We start from the raw sequence: 16,649 nt of genomic DNA on the forward strand, positions 1-16,649 counted from the left end.
ATGGATGGATAATCATTGAAAATTTGGCACGGTTATTACCAACACTCTTTTCTGTGGTGTGTCCAATTCAGAAGAGCATATTCGACTGGGTAGCACATCTGCCTCACAGTTCTGAGGACCGGGGTTCAAATCCCCGGCCCCGCCTTTGTGGAGTTTGCATGTTCTCCCCGTGCCTGGGTGGGTTTTCTCCGGGTACTCCGGTTTCCTCCCACATCCCGAAAACATGCGTGGTAGGTTGATTGAGGACTCTAAATTGCCCTTAGGTGTGAATGTGTGCGCGAATGGTTCTTTGTTCATATGTGTCTTGCGATTGGCTGGCGACCAGTTCAGGGTGTACCCCGCCTCTCGCCTGAAGATAGCTGGGATAGGCTCCAGCACGCCCACGACCCTAGTGAGGATAATGAATGAATGAACAGATTGTAAGGCTGGTGTAATTGATCAAAATCCAATCAGCACGCAAACTGTAGCAAAAGATAATCATGCTTTCTTTTATACATAATAGCAAGGGGATTTTCTCACATGTTTCCCCTCTGGATGCTAAATAAAGTAAGTAATCAAGCTGAGCATTATCATATTTGAAAAGGTACAATACTGTCTTGTATTGCAGCTTACTAGATGTACGTAGGTGCAGGTGTACCTAATAAAGTGGTCAGTGAGTTTAAATGTACATAAAGAATGTGTTCAATCAATGACAACTGTTTTGTGACTGTTGAATCATTGATGTGCTGAGGCGTTTTGCACAAAGGATCCCTAATGATAGCTGTTACATTGACCATTAGAGGCATCACTATACAGGTAGAAAAGCAGACAAATAAACATGTCATTCCCTCCTCCATGTACCACATCCAGCGCCACTCACTCGCAGCCCTTTGTGAGCGGAGAAAGGCTGGCTCTTCACTTGCTGTTCGAATTTAATCAAAAATAGCCCATTTAGCCAGAAGTCGTTTTCTTTCTAAAATGAAAATGTTATTTAATCTTTCAGCTGTTCATTGTCCCATCATAAATAGCCCTCTTTCAGTGTGTTCGGCAGGGCTGAAACGAGCCTGCTAATTGCCTCCCATTTCTTCTGACATGTGGTGGTTTAGTGGGTCGAAAACACAGCGGGGAGAAGGAAACAGGAGGTTGAGAAAATGAGAGCTAATTATTTTCCCCTGCCTGGTGTCAGGTTCCATGTCAGCCTTGTTTTTACAAACTGGAAGTTTTTTTTTTTTGTGCACAAAATAAAACAAACCCACACTGCATTTTTCCCCTCCTCTTCGCCCCTCTTTGCTGGCGATGTCATGGAAGCAGCTGCACTTCTCAAAGACAAAATGAGGGCCTTGCGATTGAGCGGCCACCATCTGACAGCCACTGAGGGTTCCCTGCTAATGAGGATATCACCGTGCAGCCAAGTGAAAGGTGCTGAATTATGTATGAGTTGTCATTATATGCACTCGGGTCCAAGGCATCATTACGCGACATTGTTTCTGCCGGAGTGATTAGACTCGCGCCGACGTGGGAGCCCCAGTGCGACCATCCCGAGGCCAACGCGGGTGCCACTAGTGTGTTTCCGAAACAGCCAGCATCCCTTTTCAGATGTTCCCCCACACCCCCCGAGGAGCGTGCGGGAGAGGGCGAAGGCTCCTCAGACGAGTGTGTCGGCACCACTCCTCTGATGTCCTTCCCTCTGATCACGGCACAATGGATTGACCCGTGCCCTGAAGCCTGTGTGGTTAAGCGGTGACCTGTGGCTTCGCGGCGGACGTTTTAGGGATCGGCGGAATCATTACTGCTTCGTCAGCATGGCAGTATGCAGGAGAAAAGGGGCTGCAGAATTGTTCTTATTTTGGGTCTCGGTGTGGATGTGATATCAGGAAGAAAACAACCTCAACCAGTTTGATGGATGAACTTTCAGATACAACTTGTGCTATTGGGTTAATATTCCTATAATGTGCCTTTGGTGTCCTCATCGGACTCACTCAGTCGTCATGAAAACGTAGCAGAATAATGAAACTCTCGGGTCTTATTAGTGACCAAACATGTGCACACTTACCATAAGGCTCTTAAAATGTGTTGCTTTCACTTTGTACCATTTCTTCCCCATTCAATTTATATGATTTTAGCATGTCCCACACACTGCTCTGCTAACTAGTGGTTAAATGATACAAATGAAAAAAATGGACATACTTTTATTGTCCAAGTTATTTTAATCATGTGTATTCTATTTTCGTAATTAGAGCGAATGTTTTGCATGTTGTCATCCTGTCATCATGGGGTACCTGTGCCTTTAAGAAACCCTCAAATGTTTTCAGTGACATTACGACCAGCATTTTGTCTTTCTTCAATCAATTCTTAAACAGTGGAGTTACAGAGTAATTACAGTAAATATTTACACCTATGTTTAATTTTCATCATCTTACGTCTAGTTGGATTTTGTCAAGTTTAACGTGTTCACTCGGTTGGAGTAAAATATCAAAAACTTTTCAGAACTTGGAAATGTATTTGTTAAACAGTACACAGTCAGATTGCTAACTGAATTGTGTTGCTAAGTGAAGGTCCACCATGTGCTCATTAAATGCTAACATTAGCCAGAAATGTCCACCCTGTCAACAAGCTCACATATTGCTGTTTGCATGTGTATTGTTTGTTTGTATCTACTCAATACAATGATTATAAAGTTCAATTGAAAATCTAAACGTTTTGGGGGGAAATCCAGAAGTCTCAAAATCTTACGTTGATACTGACTCTGTTACTCTTTTTGAGTAGTGCCACGTTTCCCCAAGTATTATTGGAAGTGTTCCCTTTTTATTGAACATTTCCAAAGCAACGTCACTGAACTCCCTCTAGGTTGTGCTGCTGCTTCACATAGAGAATTTCTCATAAAAAAGTGGAATGCTCATTCATTTTGATTTCAGGGTCGCAATCAGGCGTTATTGCTGAGTGCACTATACTGCCTGCATTGTCTTACAATGAACTATTTCCCTGTTAAGGACTGCAAGTGGAAAATGTTCCTTGAACTTGACGGAGACGACGTGGCTTTAACTTACATTAAGGATGTCATCTTCAGCCCCAATCGGCAGGATGTCGAGCCCATGCGAATGACTAAGGTTTCATGTTTTATGAACACGCTACAAAGAGTGCTGACTTATTTTATGTGATCCCCCACAATCTTTTTTGTGTTACGCAGCTGCCGTTTGTGATGGACAAATGGATCGTCGGAATACAACCTAACCAGAAGGTGGACTACGTAGTCAGCTATAAGGTGAACGATGACACCTGTCAATCACTTGTTGTTTCTACTAAACACTAACACACGGTTCAGTTCGGTACTGGGACTCAAGTTTCTTGTGTTGTCATTGTCAAAAGGTGGAAGGAAACCAAAAGAACTGATCCAATCAGTTTTGGCACTCATCTTCTTGATTAGTTGACATAAATGTGAAATGTGGGGAATATAAGATGTATCACTTTTAGTGGATCTAAGTGGATTTAATACAGTGGATACTCCAAGGTTGAACACCTTGAACTGGGAAGCTGGTCGACATATTGCTCAGATTTTCCATAGTAAATAATAGAAATACCATACAGTGGTCCCCTAAATATTTGCAAATTCAACTATTAGCAGATTTTTTTTAACCTAGCCTCCATTACTTGGTCAAATTCATTTATTTGCATTTTTTTTTGTGCTCAGGCCAAAGCCCTGTCTACTATAAAAGTATTGATATGTTGTCATCTTGATGCCAAGGGACTGTATTGAAGTGAGGTGGAGGGGGGGCTTCTTTTAGCGGGGCCATAGCCCTGTCTTGTAGAAACGGCACATCGAACTTTCTTTGGCCACATGGTTGTTTATTCAGCAGTGGCACTCAAAAAAAAAAAAAAAAAAAACTTTGGAAATGCTTCTGATGAAGGCGTGAGGTGACGCTCAGTTTTTCAGACTCATGTTGGGAGGTGCAGCAAGAAAACACTCACTTGTGCATGGGCATGGGATCCTTTGTGTCGGGGCTTAATTCCCAAAAATGAGGGCCTGAGTCATGTGGGTAGGTGGATGGGTGAGTTTGTCGCAGACCATTTTCACCTTTATGAAAACCAAGCAAATGTACAAAAACGGGGCAAAAAAAAAAATGTCAAAAACTGAAGCTTAGCAAAACTGGGTCATACTAAAACTGAGGTTCCACTGCATGCATGTTTTTGGAATGTGTGGGGAAGCCGGCGTACCGTACAAGAATACAGAATAGTACAGGCCACAAGTTGGGAGAAAAGAACTACATGAAGCTCCTCAACTCACTTTAACATAGTTCCCTGGCACCAGAAAAAAAAAGAAATCTGTGAATATGTGAATAACAAACTGTGAATAAGCAAGGGGCTTCACTGTATTGCTGAAAATTTGGGTCGAATTCTGAATTGTTCATTGAACGTTTGACGTTTCCACGACAGAAAAGTCTTTCCTGTGTCATTTTCCTAAGCCAGAAGCGAACGCAACTGAAACGTGTGGTGGAACTAGGTTTTAATTGTCCTTTCTAATGCGTCAATACAGAGTAATGTCAGGCTACCAAAGTCAACTAGACACACCTGTCCCATGACGTGGTGTCAGACTGGTGGACAGGATGAGATCAAAACAGTGGAGCTTGTCATCGAATCAACGCCAGCTCACTTCGACTTGAGCCCCACGAGCAGGTCGAACTCTGGTGAGATGTTAAGATATTTCAGTGGTGTCTTGAGATACGTGTGTAATTTATTCTGTGACCATGCTCGTAACTCAAAACAATTGTATCACAAATCGTCTTTCCCCATTGAAATGAATGGAAATGCCATTAATCCGTTCCAGCCTCCCCCTAATATATATATATATATATATATATATATATATATATATATATATATATATATATATATATATATATATATATATATATATATATATATATATATATATATATATATATATATATATATATATAAAAAACTCTATAATATTGTCCATCCAGCCATCAATTTTCTGTACCGCTTATCCTCATTAGGGTCGCAGGTGTGCTGGAGCCTATCCCAGCTGACTCTGGGCGAGAGGCAGGGTAAACCCTGAACCTTTTGCCAGCCAATCGCAGGGCAAATATAAACAAACAACTAGTCACACTCACATTCACACCTACGGGCAATTGAGAGTCTTCAATCAACCTACCATGCATGTTCTTGGAATGTGGGAGCAAACCGGAGTACCCAGAGAAAACCCACTCAGGCACCGGGAGAATATGCAAACTCCACACAGGAGAGGCCGGATTTTAACCTGGGTCCTCAGAACTGTGAGGCTGATGTGCTAACCAGTCGGCCTCTGTGTCGTCCCTCAATAGCAACCTTTTTGCCCCAAGATCTACTTTTCAAGCAGCCAACCCCCCGCTATCTACCTCTTTTTTGGGGGTCGGGGGCCGTGACTATGTCTCCGGTTTGAGAGCGCAGAGCGCTACCAGTGAGCTAAAATTCTGGGCTGCCGACACAGCTTCGCACCAATGTATGTTGACGTACCTTGCATCACCGCATGAGCCAATCTTGCACAACACAACATAATTAACAATGTAAATTTTTTGTCATTACCTGAGTTTACTCTGATGACTTGCACTGAAGTGAATCAGCCAGGGATGCATAGTCCGGACAGTAGCTGCTGACAGCCAGCCTCAAGCACAGTTCCAAATGTTCATCAGTTAGGGTGGAACGGTACTTGGACTTAATGATCTTCATGTGGGAAAAGGCTGACTTGCATAAATAAGTGGAGCCGAATAATGCAGTCAAAAAGGTTGCACATTTCCTCATGTAGGGGTACTTTAGCTCTGTGAGTAAGTTCCAAAACTGTCCGTGAGCTCTGGACTTGCGCTCAATGTCGCCTTATCGTGTCAAAATCTCATCTTCCACTCCAGAAGAGTTCAGGTGAAAGCTTTGGCCACCAGGAGGCAGTATAATGTCATGCAGACTCAAACTAGGAAGAATAGACTTCTACTACTACTACTATAAGTAGCTCGGTAAGATATTGTAATATTGGTAATTTTTCATATAGGATAAAAAATATATCTTTGAGTGTTTCTATACTATCTGGCTACATGTGTTGCTCCACTGTTTTTGTAAAAATATCCGTTGCTTCTAAAACTGCGACTATCGATGCTAACCATTAGCCTGCCAATGGCATTGCCTGTTATATGTTAGCAGTGAGCTGGCGGGCCATTCTTAAGGCAATGTTATTTGGTTGTTTTAAATAACACAATGTGTAATTCTCTTTGTTTTACGATTAGTTTGACAGTAAACTTGCAGTGGCATTAAACAGCTTGAAGCCTCTTTTTTTGATGATTTGCTCACTCATCCGTTCTTTTTTTTTTTTTTGTCCTGTTCGGCTGTTTGGTCAAGCAGAATGGAAAATCTGTATGCCGAAACAGTTTTACTGTCTCACAGTGTCACTCATCCATTCATTCATCTTCCATTGCACTTATCCTCACTAGGGTCGCGGGCGTGCTGAAGCCCATCCCAGCTATCTTCGGGCGAGAGGCGGGGTACACCCTAAACTAGGGGCCAGCCAATCGCAGGGCACATACAAACACCCATTCACACTGAGATTCACACCTACGGGTAATTTAGAGTTGTCAATTAACCTACCATGCATGTTTTAGGGACGTGGGAGGAAACCGGAGTACCCGGAGAGACCCCACGCAGGCACGGGGAGAATATGCAAACTCCACACAGGCGGGCCGGGATCTGAACCCCGGTCCTCAGAACTGCGAGGCGGATGTGCCAACCAGTCGTTCACCGTGCTGCCGATTTGCTCACTATTTGTCTATTTTTATTATTATTAGTAGTAGCATTGTTATTATGTTACTCTTTATGCTGCTGCTTGTTGTGAAGTGAGCTGAGTTGACTGCCACCATATAGCGTTCGTAGCTGCAAATCAGTCAAACAACGGGTTTGTATCTCTTGTAAAACCCGTTAAGTCGGGTCAGTCGTATCTCGAGGCACTGCTATATTTATATTGATCTCCCTGTCACAATACAATTTGTGTCATTTGTTTTAGATATCGATCAGGCTTGGATGCGCAGTGTGAGGCTGCGGCAGATTGTCAGGCAGAAAACGCAGAAGCCCACTGCCGCCCTCCCCACCTTCACCAGCGCTGGAGCGTGCACTCTTACTCAGTTCCTGTCTGTGCACGAAAGCCAAGCGTCGTCCTACGCGGCAGCAGCGCGGCGCTCGCCCATCCGCGCCCACGTCAATCCCTGGAATGACTCTCGCAGCTCCTCGCCGACCGGCGGCCTGTCGCCCAAACTGTCGACGCTCTATTTGGGGTCAAAGGGCAGCAGCCCGTCCAGCACGACGTCAGAGGGCATGTCTGAGCGAGAGCGGCCCCTCAGCGCGGGTGTAGTGCACGAGTATAGAAGACAGGGCTTTTTCGGCAGCACGGCGGGTCAAGGGAGGGGCAATACGAGAGGAGGCCAAAGCGGCAATAAAAGTAACAAAAGCCCCCAACAGCCAGGGAGGCCGCGGTCCAACAGTTATAGCGCCACACCGCAGTACCGCCAACGCGTGATACCCGGTATAATGTCAATGGCCGAAAACCCCAATGAGGAAGGGGAGGAGACCAAAACCAGCAGCGACGGTGCCTGGATCAAAGTCGAGCGCCACAAAAGATTACCGCGACAGGACAATAAAGCGGTCAGAGGTCGGTCGAGGAGAGGAGGCCGAGGAGGGCGGGGTGCTGGGGGCAGGACTTAATACAGCGGACACCATACATGTCATCACCTGAATGTGTTCACCATGTAAATACTATTTTCTTACATGCTCTAAAAGGGAGTTGCACAAAATGTGTTTGAATAAATAGTTGTTGTTTTTTTAAACTGGCTGTTGTATAGGTTATATAAATAATGCTCAGCATGTATTTATTAAAGTTAAAACATGCCTATAATCCGTTGCTGTTCACTTTTTACTCACTGTTTTGCTAATTAAACATCTTTTTTTGCTTATAAGCATATAACATAAAACATTTTTTTTTGTCCTGTTCGGCTGTTTGGTGTTTGGTCAAGCAGAATGGAAAATCTGTATGCCGAAACAGTTTTACTGTCTCACAGTGTCACTCATCCATTCATTCATCTTCCATTGCACTTATCCTCACTAGGGTCGCGGGCGTGCTGGAGCCCATCCCAGCTATCTTCGGGCGAGAGGCGGGGTACACCCTAAACTAGTGGCCAGCCAATCGCAGGGCACATACAAACAACCATTCACACTGAGATTCACACCTACGGGTAATTTAGAGTTGTCAATTAACCTACCATGCTTGTTTTAGTGTGCTGGGGGCAGGACAAGCATATAACATAAATCTTAAAAACATGATTATCTGAAAAACAAAAAAATGTAATGTCTTGTGTTTCGAAAAAAAATAAATCAATGCAATTTGGAGATATAATGTATGCTTTATGTTGGACAGCTGGAAGATGCTAATGGGAGTAGAAGGAACATTTGAGATGTTTTGGTCCAGGTTTCCTGCATTTATTATCTTACAATTTGTTTACCACTTTAAGTATCATGAACTGCTACATATTCATATCATTAAACAAAAAGCTTAATTTCCATGAAACTTTGGAGGAGTAGGTCATTGAAGGAAGCACAATTGATTCAATTGTGGTGCACATGCAGCAATTTCATTTACCTACCCACCATATTTAATGTTATTCTTGTGAAAGATGAACTAAATTACATATTTTTCAGTCAAGTAATCCCTTGGGGACAAAATCATCCACTCAGTTAAGCCTCCACGGCAGATTTTGGAGGTTTAAAACAGGAATCAAAGTTGGGGGTAAACCCACCTTGTATGCAAATGTAAAAGTAAAAAAATTCGCGCCACGCAAAATGACTTGGAAGATACATAGATTTTTGTATCAAGAAGGAAATATTTTGTGGGTTATATAGTTCAGATAACGACATAAATATATATTTTTATCACCATTGACGTTAATACTAAACGGTATGTCCGTCATACACTGCGAAATGTGAACGTTTTGACCTTGAAACGATTAATTTGCTGTAGTCAGCTTCCAGGACTTTCCAGTGGCGCGGGAACCGAACGCGAATAGCGCGCGCTCCCGGCGACTCAAGGCGCCTTTTCCTCATTGTTCGCTGCACAACTCGAGAGCTCAGCAACACCGTCCGTGTCTGCTTTCTGTCTGCGTGGGGAAAAAGACAAGAAGAGAAAAATGCCTTTCACACGCTCCAAGGTAACCCAAAATATTTGCGTGTTTGTTCCTTGCTTCATTGTGTGCCACCGTATAATGCTTGTTTTACACGAGGGACGTTTTTCCCTCAACGTTTACTGGCAGCAAATCTAAAGCTGATTTTTTTTTTCATTCGAAACTGCTACGAGAATCTTAAAAGTGTCGAACTTTGGGAAAAAGCCCACTGGTATTTAACTAATAAGCTAATCAAACTTCACCACGTAAGCAAGGCACACCGGTAACTTTTGACGAATGCAATGCTGTCTTGTATTTGAACGAAGTGGCTCGTGTATTGCAGTTCAATGCAGTATACGTTTATGATTTAAAAAATGTGGTTTTATTACTAAATCAAAATAAAATTTCTGGGGTGGTTTTAACCAAGTTGCTGCTCAAATATTTTTGGGTGTGGCATCCCAATTTCAGATCAAACATTCAATCTTTTCATAATTTGGCTTAATTCAGGCAATCTGTAATAATTGTGATTTAATTTTCATGTATGCTACCCGTTTTTTATTTTTATTTTTTTATTTATAAAACCATATTACCTATGTCTAGACTTGTTCTTTATCTTTCAAAAAAATTGCTTTTCTTTATAACATAAATACATTTCTAAGTGACCCAAAACTCTTGAATGCTTGTGCTTACATTTCTATATCTATACAGTCGTGCTCATAAATTTATGTAACCTAGCAGAATTTGTGGAATATTGGCAGTTGTTTTGGAATATATGACAGGTGACTGAATAGGGACCATGTCATTATTTTTTTATTGCTATGTTTTGTTTAATTATTATGCTATTCTGAAATGCCTCGTTTAATTTGAATCCCATTAAAAAGAAAATGTTTTGCGTTATCACTCATATTTTCTTGAAAGAATTGTACACATCTTAAAAATTCTGCCGGGGTATGTAAGCACAACTATATGCACTAGCACTTTTCTGTTGAAAAGTAAGGACGCTTCTATGACCCTAAACTTTCCAACAGTAGTGTGTTTATTATTGTATTGTTTTCTGACTCCTGTACTTTACCATCAGAGTGCAACATCCCAGCCTCCCTCCACCAGGATGAGTTTGAGGAGCTTCCGCTGCGTCCCCCTGGTTACCATGGAGACATCCTCCTCTTCCTCCGACGACAGCTGCGACAGTTTTGGGTCCGATGGGGGCTTCGCAAACACGGTAATAACATTTGTTGTTATCAGCTGGTGATTGAGGTAAAGTCTCTGAATTATCGCGCTAACAATGGCGTTCTGGATTTTAGAGGAGCAGCTCCCGACTGTCGAGGCGGACGGTTGACAAGCCGAACGTTCTGGAGACAACTGCAAAGGAAGATGTGTGCACTGGGTTTGAGGAGGAGCTCATAAACACTCGGATGAAAGCGATGGTGAACTAGAAAGCACTGGTGAAAATGTTTCAGGATTTTTGGAGAAAATCATTTTTAACAAAAAAAACAAAACTTTGTTCCTCCCAGAAAGTAGATCCTGATTCTGAGCCTGCGAGACGCGGCCGCAGGTCCAGCCTCCTGAAGGTGGCCATGGTCTTCCCCACCAGGAAGGCGGGCTCTAAAAGGCCTGCGTCCGAACCCCTCCCTCAACCTCAAGTACTGGACTCTGATGAGGAAGAGGAGAACTTCATGGCCAAGAGAGCCCTGAATATTAAAGAGAACAAAGAAATGGTAACAAAGATTGAGTTTATTCCAAATAAACTAAACAGACTGGTTTCATGTGATCACTAATCTTTTTTTGGTTGATAGCTCGCAAATCTGATGGCAGAGCTCAACAAACTACCAGGACTCTTCCCCAAACGAGGGACTGCTGCACCCGCAACGGTAAAATAACCACCCTTACCCATCCCCTTTGAAACAGGACTTCTGTCACCTGCGACAGGTGAAAATCTGTCACATAGACCATAAAACCGTTTTTTTTTTTTTTTTTTTTTTTAAATATAGTTTTATCCCTCCCGCGTGCCTTAAACACACTTAAATGTTTAAAAACATGTTTTAAAGTATTCCTGGGCATCTGTTCTCACTCTTTCGCTGTCAAAAAATGGGAGACCACCGCATGACATCATCATCAGAAAGGAAAAGACTTGAACGCAGAAACGTTCTCCAATTAAGAGGCGAAGCGTGCTTGCTTCAAGTTTACTGCATTGACACTGCATAATCTCTACTTCGACGCACAGAACAGCAACAAAAGCTCATTAAACTTTGTGTATTTAACCACCAAACTTGAACCGAACAATATAATTTCGTCCAACCGAAGTCTGCTAGTTTAATGGTAACACAATACAAAACGCCATAGACCTGTGATTGTCAAACTGTCCAAGTACCACCATCATTACCAACATTAAAATCCAGTAGTATAGGCCAAAGATTTGGTTTTATTCAAAGCAAGTATAGTTAATATTATTGCAAGCCGCTATAACACAGTTTGAACATTAAAATGTGCGTGAAAGTTACATAAAATTTGTTCCTAAATAAAAGTTTGAAAACAAACAGTTCTTAAAGATTACCTGCAAATATATTGTACTTAAAAGTTAAATACAACTGAACTGGCCAGCGTAGCGCACCTTGACAACCACTGCCATCGACAAACGGCAATTGTTCTTAATTACACTGTTTCTCTCTCAGTAGACCTCAGCGATGCCTGACATGTTGCGCCACAACATCGTACTACACTGGAGACGCACCAGACAAACTTTGGACTTTCCTGTATTCTGTAAAAACCCATTAAATGATGGCTGAAAAATTATTGGGATAGTAAGTGTGATGTAGCATGAGGTGGTACCAGCACGGCACCATATTTTGTCATCTGACGTTTGCGCATATCTGGTTCAAAATCATTCCCGATTTTCAAAAACAAGCTCGCTGCAGTCCTCGATCATTTGAGCAAAACCTTGTGGTGCTGAGCGTAAGCGCAAACATTTTAATGTCAGCTTCCTGACTACCAGCTCAGAATATTATATGATACTGTACTTCTTTATCCTTGTGCAGACCAGACGTGCGCCTCGGCGCTCAATGCTCGAACCTTTGAGGAGGAACTCTGAGCGTCTGTGTCGCCCTCACACTCGCTCCCGCACGCTAGTGCACGGCCCGCCCAGCTCGACGGCCGAGGAGGAGGCGCCGGAGGACAAGTTCGGCCTGGTGCGACGAAGTCGTTACTGCGAGGAAGTGGACGAGCCGGTAAGCTGCGATTTGGTCCGTGCGGTTCTGTTGCGGACGCTAGTATTAAGGCTAACGGCTAATCTTATTTGGCGCACAGGTCCGCCGGCGCTCATGCAATGGCACCAAGGCCCTCCCTCACGTGGTGCGACCTGTGGAGGAGGTCACCGAGGAGGAGCTGGAGTGCGTTTGCCTCAACGCGAGGGAGAAGGTGTACCACAGCGTCAATGTGAGTCCAGCGAGACCGCAGCGTCTACTTTCGTTTGTAGACTAGTGATTCCAAGAAATTCTATGCTTCTGAGAAATAGCTATGCTAGCGACGTATGGTGACAGGCGAAACAATAAAATGCTCTTCCACTAGCTGGGTTAATTGTGCCTTCTGCTATCTATTAAGTTTCCTGTACAGTGTTTTCCACCGCTAGCGACCGGAGCCTTGCCGCTAATAGCGAAAATCTGTGAGTAGTTGACACCCCAAAAAGGTTTTTAATTGCCAAGAGATGCTACAAGGTGGCAGCAAAGCACTATTTTTGTCTAAATGAAGCTCCTCTATTCACTTCAATATAATTCATTGAGCCCAAGATGCTGCAAGATGGCAGCAAAGCCCTACTTTTTTTTTTTTTAAATGAAGCTCCTCAACTCCAACATAGTTCCTTCCTCCAAGATGCTACATTATGGCGGCAAAGCTCTATTTGTAGAAACGAAGCCCCGCAACTCAATTCAACATATTCCTTGACCTCAAGATGGTGGCAAAGCACTATTGTCTAATTTAAGATCCACAACTCACTTCAACATACCTTAGCCTCAAGTTGGTGGCAAAGCACTACTTTTGTCTCGCTGAAGCTCCTTTACTCACTTCGGCGTAGTTTCTTGGCATCAAGATGCCACAAGATAGTGGCAGAACCCTACTTTTGTCTGAATGGAGCTCCCCAACTCCAACATAGTTCCTTGGCACACAGATGCTACACTTCAACATGCTTGAAACGTGGGAAGGGCAAAACTCTAAAATGTTTTTATATGGTGTCTCTATTGCCGATGTTCGCCTAGTGTGGCTGGATCTGGAACCTATCCCTGCAATAAATGAGGTTCACAGCACAGGGGAACCTCAATATAATGCACTAATAGGGGTGGGGGTCGGCTGATGTAGCCGTTTGGCCGTTACGTAGATTTTTTTTGGCCGTTTTCACTTATTTATTTTGAGGCCATATACACCCATATTACTGTAAAGTACAAAATTCTTTTGTAGTTTTTTCGGTGACCAAAAACGCCCAGTACAGTACAAAGTTCATTCATTTTCTGTACCGCTTATCCTCACTAGGGTTGCGGCCGTGCTGGGGCATATCCCAGCTACCTTTTGGGGGCGAGAGGCGGGGTACACCCTGAACTGGTCGCCAGTCAATCGCAGGGCCCATATAAACAAATAACCATTTGCACCCACATTCACACCTACGGGCAATTTAGAGTCTTCAATTAACCTACAATGCATGTTTTTGGGATGTGGGAGGAAACTGGCGCACCCGGCGAAAACCCTTGCAGGTACGGGGTGGGGGGGGGGCATGAAAACTCTGCACAGGGGGAGGCCGGATTTGAACTGTGAAGCAGATGTGCTAACCAGTTATCCACTGTGCCAACAGTACAAAATTATTGTAAATAAATATTGAAAAAGCTTAAATGTTCGAAAAATTTCACATTTTATCCAAACTTACCATGCCGGTGTGCTTAGTCGTGGTGGCATTGTTGATGTACAGTCGTACTCATCATAGGTAAGTCGCTTTCATGAGCCGTGAGGAATTGCCAAATCCGTTGCCAAACTTGACAAAAAAGAACTGTTACTGTACCCAAAATAACATGTTCGATACTCCAAAGACTTGTTTCGTAGTCCGCAGAGTTAACGTCGCAGCCATGCTGCTCTCTCTCTGCCAGTTCGCTATGCACAGTAGACAATAGATACTGTATCAACATTATGACATGTCGCTCCGTCGATGTTCCACATTCAACATGCCCGGCACGTCTTTTGGAACTGGAGCTAGTCATATTTTATATCTGTGACCCGGAAATACATCAGTCCCATTCTCTGCCTATATTGCGCCACAGTGCCAGTAAACAATGGCGGCCAATTCTGGAACTAACAGACTTTGTCAGCGGCATTTTAAATGACAAATGTAAACTCTTTTAGGACACATTGTTCACTCCTGGACAGTCCGTTTCATCAGATATCCGTTATATCGGGCTTCGTTTTATCGAGGTTCCACTGTATGCCCCCACCCCACACACGCACATTTAAAACCAAAACAATGTTTAAGCCTTTTCTGCCTCTCTCTCTTACAGGGGAGCACTTGTCACCAATGCCGGCAGAAAACAGTCGACACCAAAACCAACTGCCGCAATCCAGAGTGCGTCGGCGTCCGGGGTCAATTCTGTGGCCCGTGCCTTCGCAACCGCTACGGGGAAGAAGCGCGAGACGCTCTGCTGGACGCGGTGAGTTCCCAAAAGATTGCGTGCGTGCGCATTCGCCGTCTCGTCCTGTGGACGTCGTTCGAGTCTCGCGTGCGCCTCGTTGTCCCCGACAGGAGTGGCGCTGCCCGCCGTGCCGGGGCATCTGCAACTGCAGCTTCTGTCGAGCTCGACAAGGCCGCCGCGCCACTGGAGTCCTGGTCTACCTGGCCAAATATCACGGCTTTGACAATGTCCACGCCTACCTGAGAAGGTGACTGATGCGTTATTGGCAAACAATAGTTTTTCTTCGAGTCATATCTTGTTAATGTATCATTAATTTTTGTTATTGTCTGTGCAGCTTGAAGAAGGAGCTAGAAGGGATGAGCGAGTGATGAGCAGCCAATGGAGATGCTCGACTGCAAACTTTGACCCTTAAGTGCTCACAGATGATCAGGTTTTCAACTCTTGGATGTTCATTTGCAATGAATACCAGAGTTGATCATATGGGATACCGAGCAAGTTTTGATGAACTGCTATTTTATGCATGCTTCATGGCATTGCTTTGGATTGAAGTCATGCTTTTTTTTTTTTTTTTTTTTTTACTGTTCAAATTGCGACTACATGTTTTGCTTCCTATTTTACATTTCAATGGCAGCCTGTTAAGGCAACACTTGTTAGGTGTATGTTCACACTGCAGGTCAATTCTGATCTCCCCCCACTGCCTGTCCCCCCTTTTTTTTTTTTTTCTTTCTCTTCTTTCATGTCAATGTGAACATGTAACTGACATGAGTGCAGTATGAACGCGCAGGTTGCACTCATCCCGCCAATGTAATTAAAAGGCAACAAAAGTCACAAACGGGAACAGGCGGCTGAAGCACTGGAAAACAGTCAGTGGTGAAAAGATGCTTTACAACTGATAAACTTAAGAAAATGTTGACTCTGGTTGCACAAAAACCTTGAAATTGCAACCATAATTGAGCCAATTATAGCAAGTAAAATTGGATAATTTCCCGTGGAATGCCTGGTAGCGAATCGCTGCTTTAAGCCACTAAGATGTGTGTCCATTTTATAGTTAGAACGGCTGTCTTGTACATTGTTTTAAATGTCGATTTCACACACATGTGGTCTGTGGATGTGCCTTATTTTCATTCTAGTTTCCTGTAAGTGGGTTCACTTGCTAAAAGAGTGAGACCTGTTAGCTTTCCCGGGGGTGTCCTGTGGAAGGGCACAGGCCCGGGTGCACCGCTCGCCACGCGGTGATGGCGAGGAGCTCGGCGTGATGTACTGTACCGCTCATATCGCCTTCATTAGATAACCGTCGCTAATGGTGTGGAAACAATTAGCGCGCGCTAATGGGACTCTTGTACCTGTAAATCATTTCATCCTGTGCTCTGGCTCATTTTGTGCTCATCCTTGTGATTCTGGACACGAGATGACTGGAATTTCACCTTTTGTATGACTGCTTTGAGCCATAATTCAGCTCGGGTTGGGTCATTTTGGTTATATTCCACGGCTTGTAATGTGCTTTCTGAACTGTAAATTTTTTAAAATTAAAATGTACAATCTGCAGAAACAAAGTGTCACTTGAGCATCAATTGCTGTTATTGAAATGTTTATAGCCTGTTTTATACAAGACAAAATGCTAATTGAAATGGTACCTTCCTTTCAAAAGTCGCTGTGTAAATATTCAGTGGTTATTACAAGTCTACTCACCCCGGATCAAATGCAAGGCTTTTGTTATCTAAAAATACGAGACAAAGATAAATGGTTTCAAAACTTTTTCTGCCATACTGACCTATAATCTGTACAAAGGAATTTAATAAAACAAATAATGTGGTTGCACAAAAGTCCT

At 43.4% G+C, this 16,649-nt stretch overlaps 2 protein-coding genes across 4 annotated transcripts in view; both read left to right on the forward strand.

Moving 5' to 3' along the window:
- The window catches only part of map3k20a (mitogen-activated protein kinase kinase kinase 20a), a 32,219-nt gene extending 23,866 nt beyond the window's left edge, over window positions 1–8,353 (forward strand). Inside the window, exons 17-20 of one of the 3 annotated variants that reach the window (XM_061692453.1) lie at window positions 2,970–3,086; window positions 3,167–3,241; window positions 4,511–4,661; window positions 7,022–8,353. In XM_061692453.1, coding sequence (XP_061548437.1) covers window positions 2,970–3,086; window positions 3,167–3,241; window positions 4,511–4,661; window positions 7,022–7,716 — 1,038 coding nt within the window. In that variant the 3' untranslated portion in view covers window positions 7,717–8,353. Of the gene's footprint in view, window positions 1–1,287; window positions 1,396–2,969; window positions 3,087–3,166; window positions 3,242–4,510; window positions 4,662–7,021 lie in introns of those variants that run through there. The other 2 variants (XM_061692454.1, XM_061692455.1) reach the window with 2 other exon arrangements.
- A 762-nt stretch (window positions 8,354–9,115) lies between these two features.
- Window positions 9,116–16,359, forward strand: cdca7a (cell division cycle associated 7a). The gene is made up of 10 exons (XM_061692196.1): window positions 9,116–9,212; window positions 10,243–10,383; window positions 10,466–10,588; window positions 10,676–10,879; window positions 10,958–11,032; window positions 12,197–12,385; window positions 12,465–12,593; window positions 14,690–14,839; window positions 14,932–15,068; window positions 15,156–16,359. Exons 1-10 carry the CDS (start codon window positions 9,192–9,194, stop codon window positions 15,187–15,189), a joined length of 1,203 nt encoding a protein of 400 aa, XP_061548180.1. The 5' UTR covers window positions 9,116–9,191; the 3' UTR covers window positions 15,190–16,359.
- Window positions 16,360–16,649: the final 290 nt, after the last annotated feature.

The sequence above is a fragment of the Phycodurus eques genome, chromosome 12 (assembly GCF_024500275.1).
Source record: "Phycodurus eques isolate BA_2022a chromosome 12, UOR_Pequ_1.1, whole genome shotgun sequence".
Taxonomy (NCBI): Eukaryota; Metazoa; Chordata; class Actinopteri; order Syngnathiformes; family Syngnathidae; genus Phycodurus; species Phycodurus eques.

Coding starts and splice junctions, on each gene's coding strand:
- cdca7a (XM_061692196.1), top strand. CDS start 9,192: ATGCCTTTCACACGCTCCAAG. Junction 9,213..10,242: donor TGCCTTTCACACGCTCCAAG/GTAACCCAAAAT, acceptor CTTTACCATCAG/AGTGCAACATCCCAGCCTCC. Junction 12,594..14,689: donor AGGTGTACCACAGCGTCAAT/GTGAGTCCAGCG, acceptor TCTCTCTTACAG/GGGAGCACTTGTCACCAATG.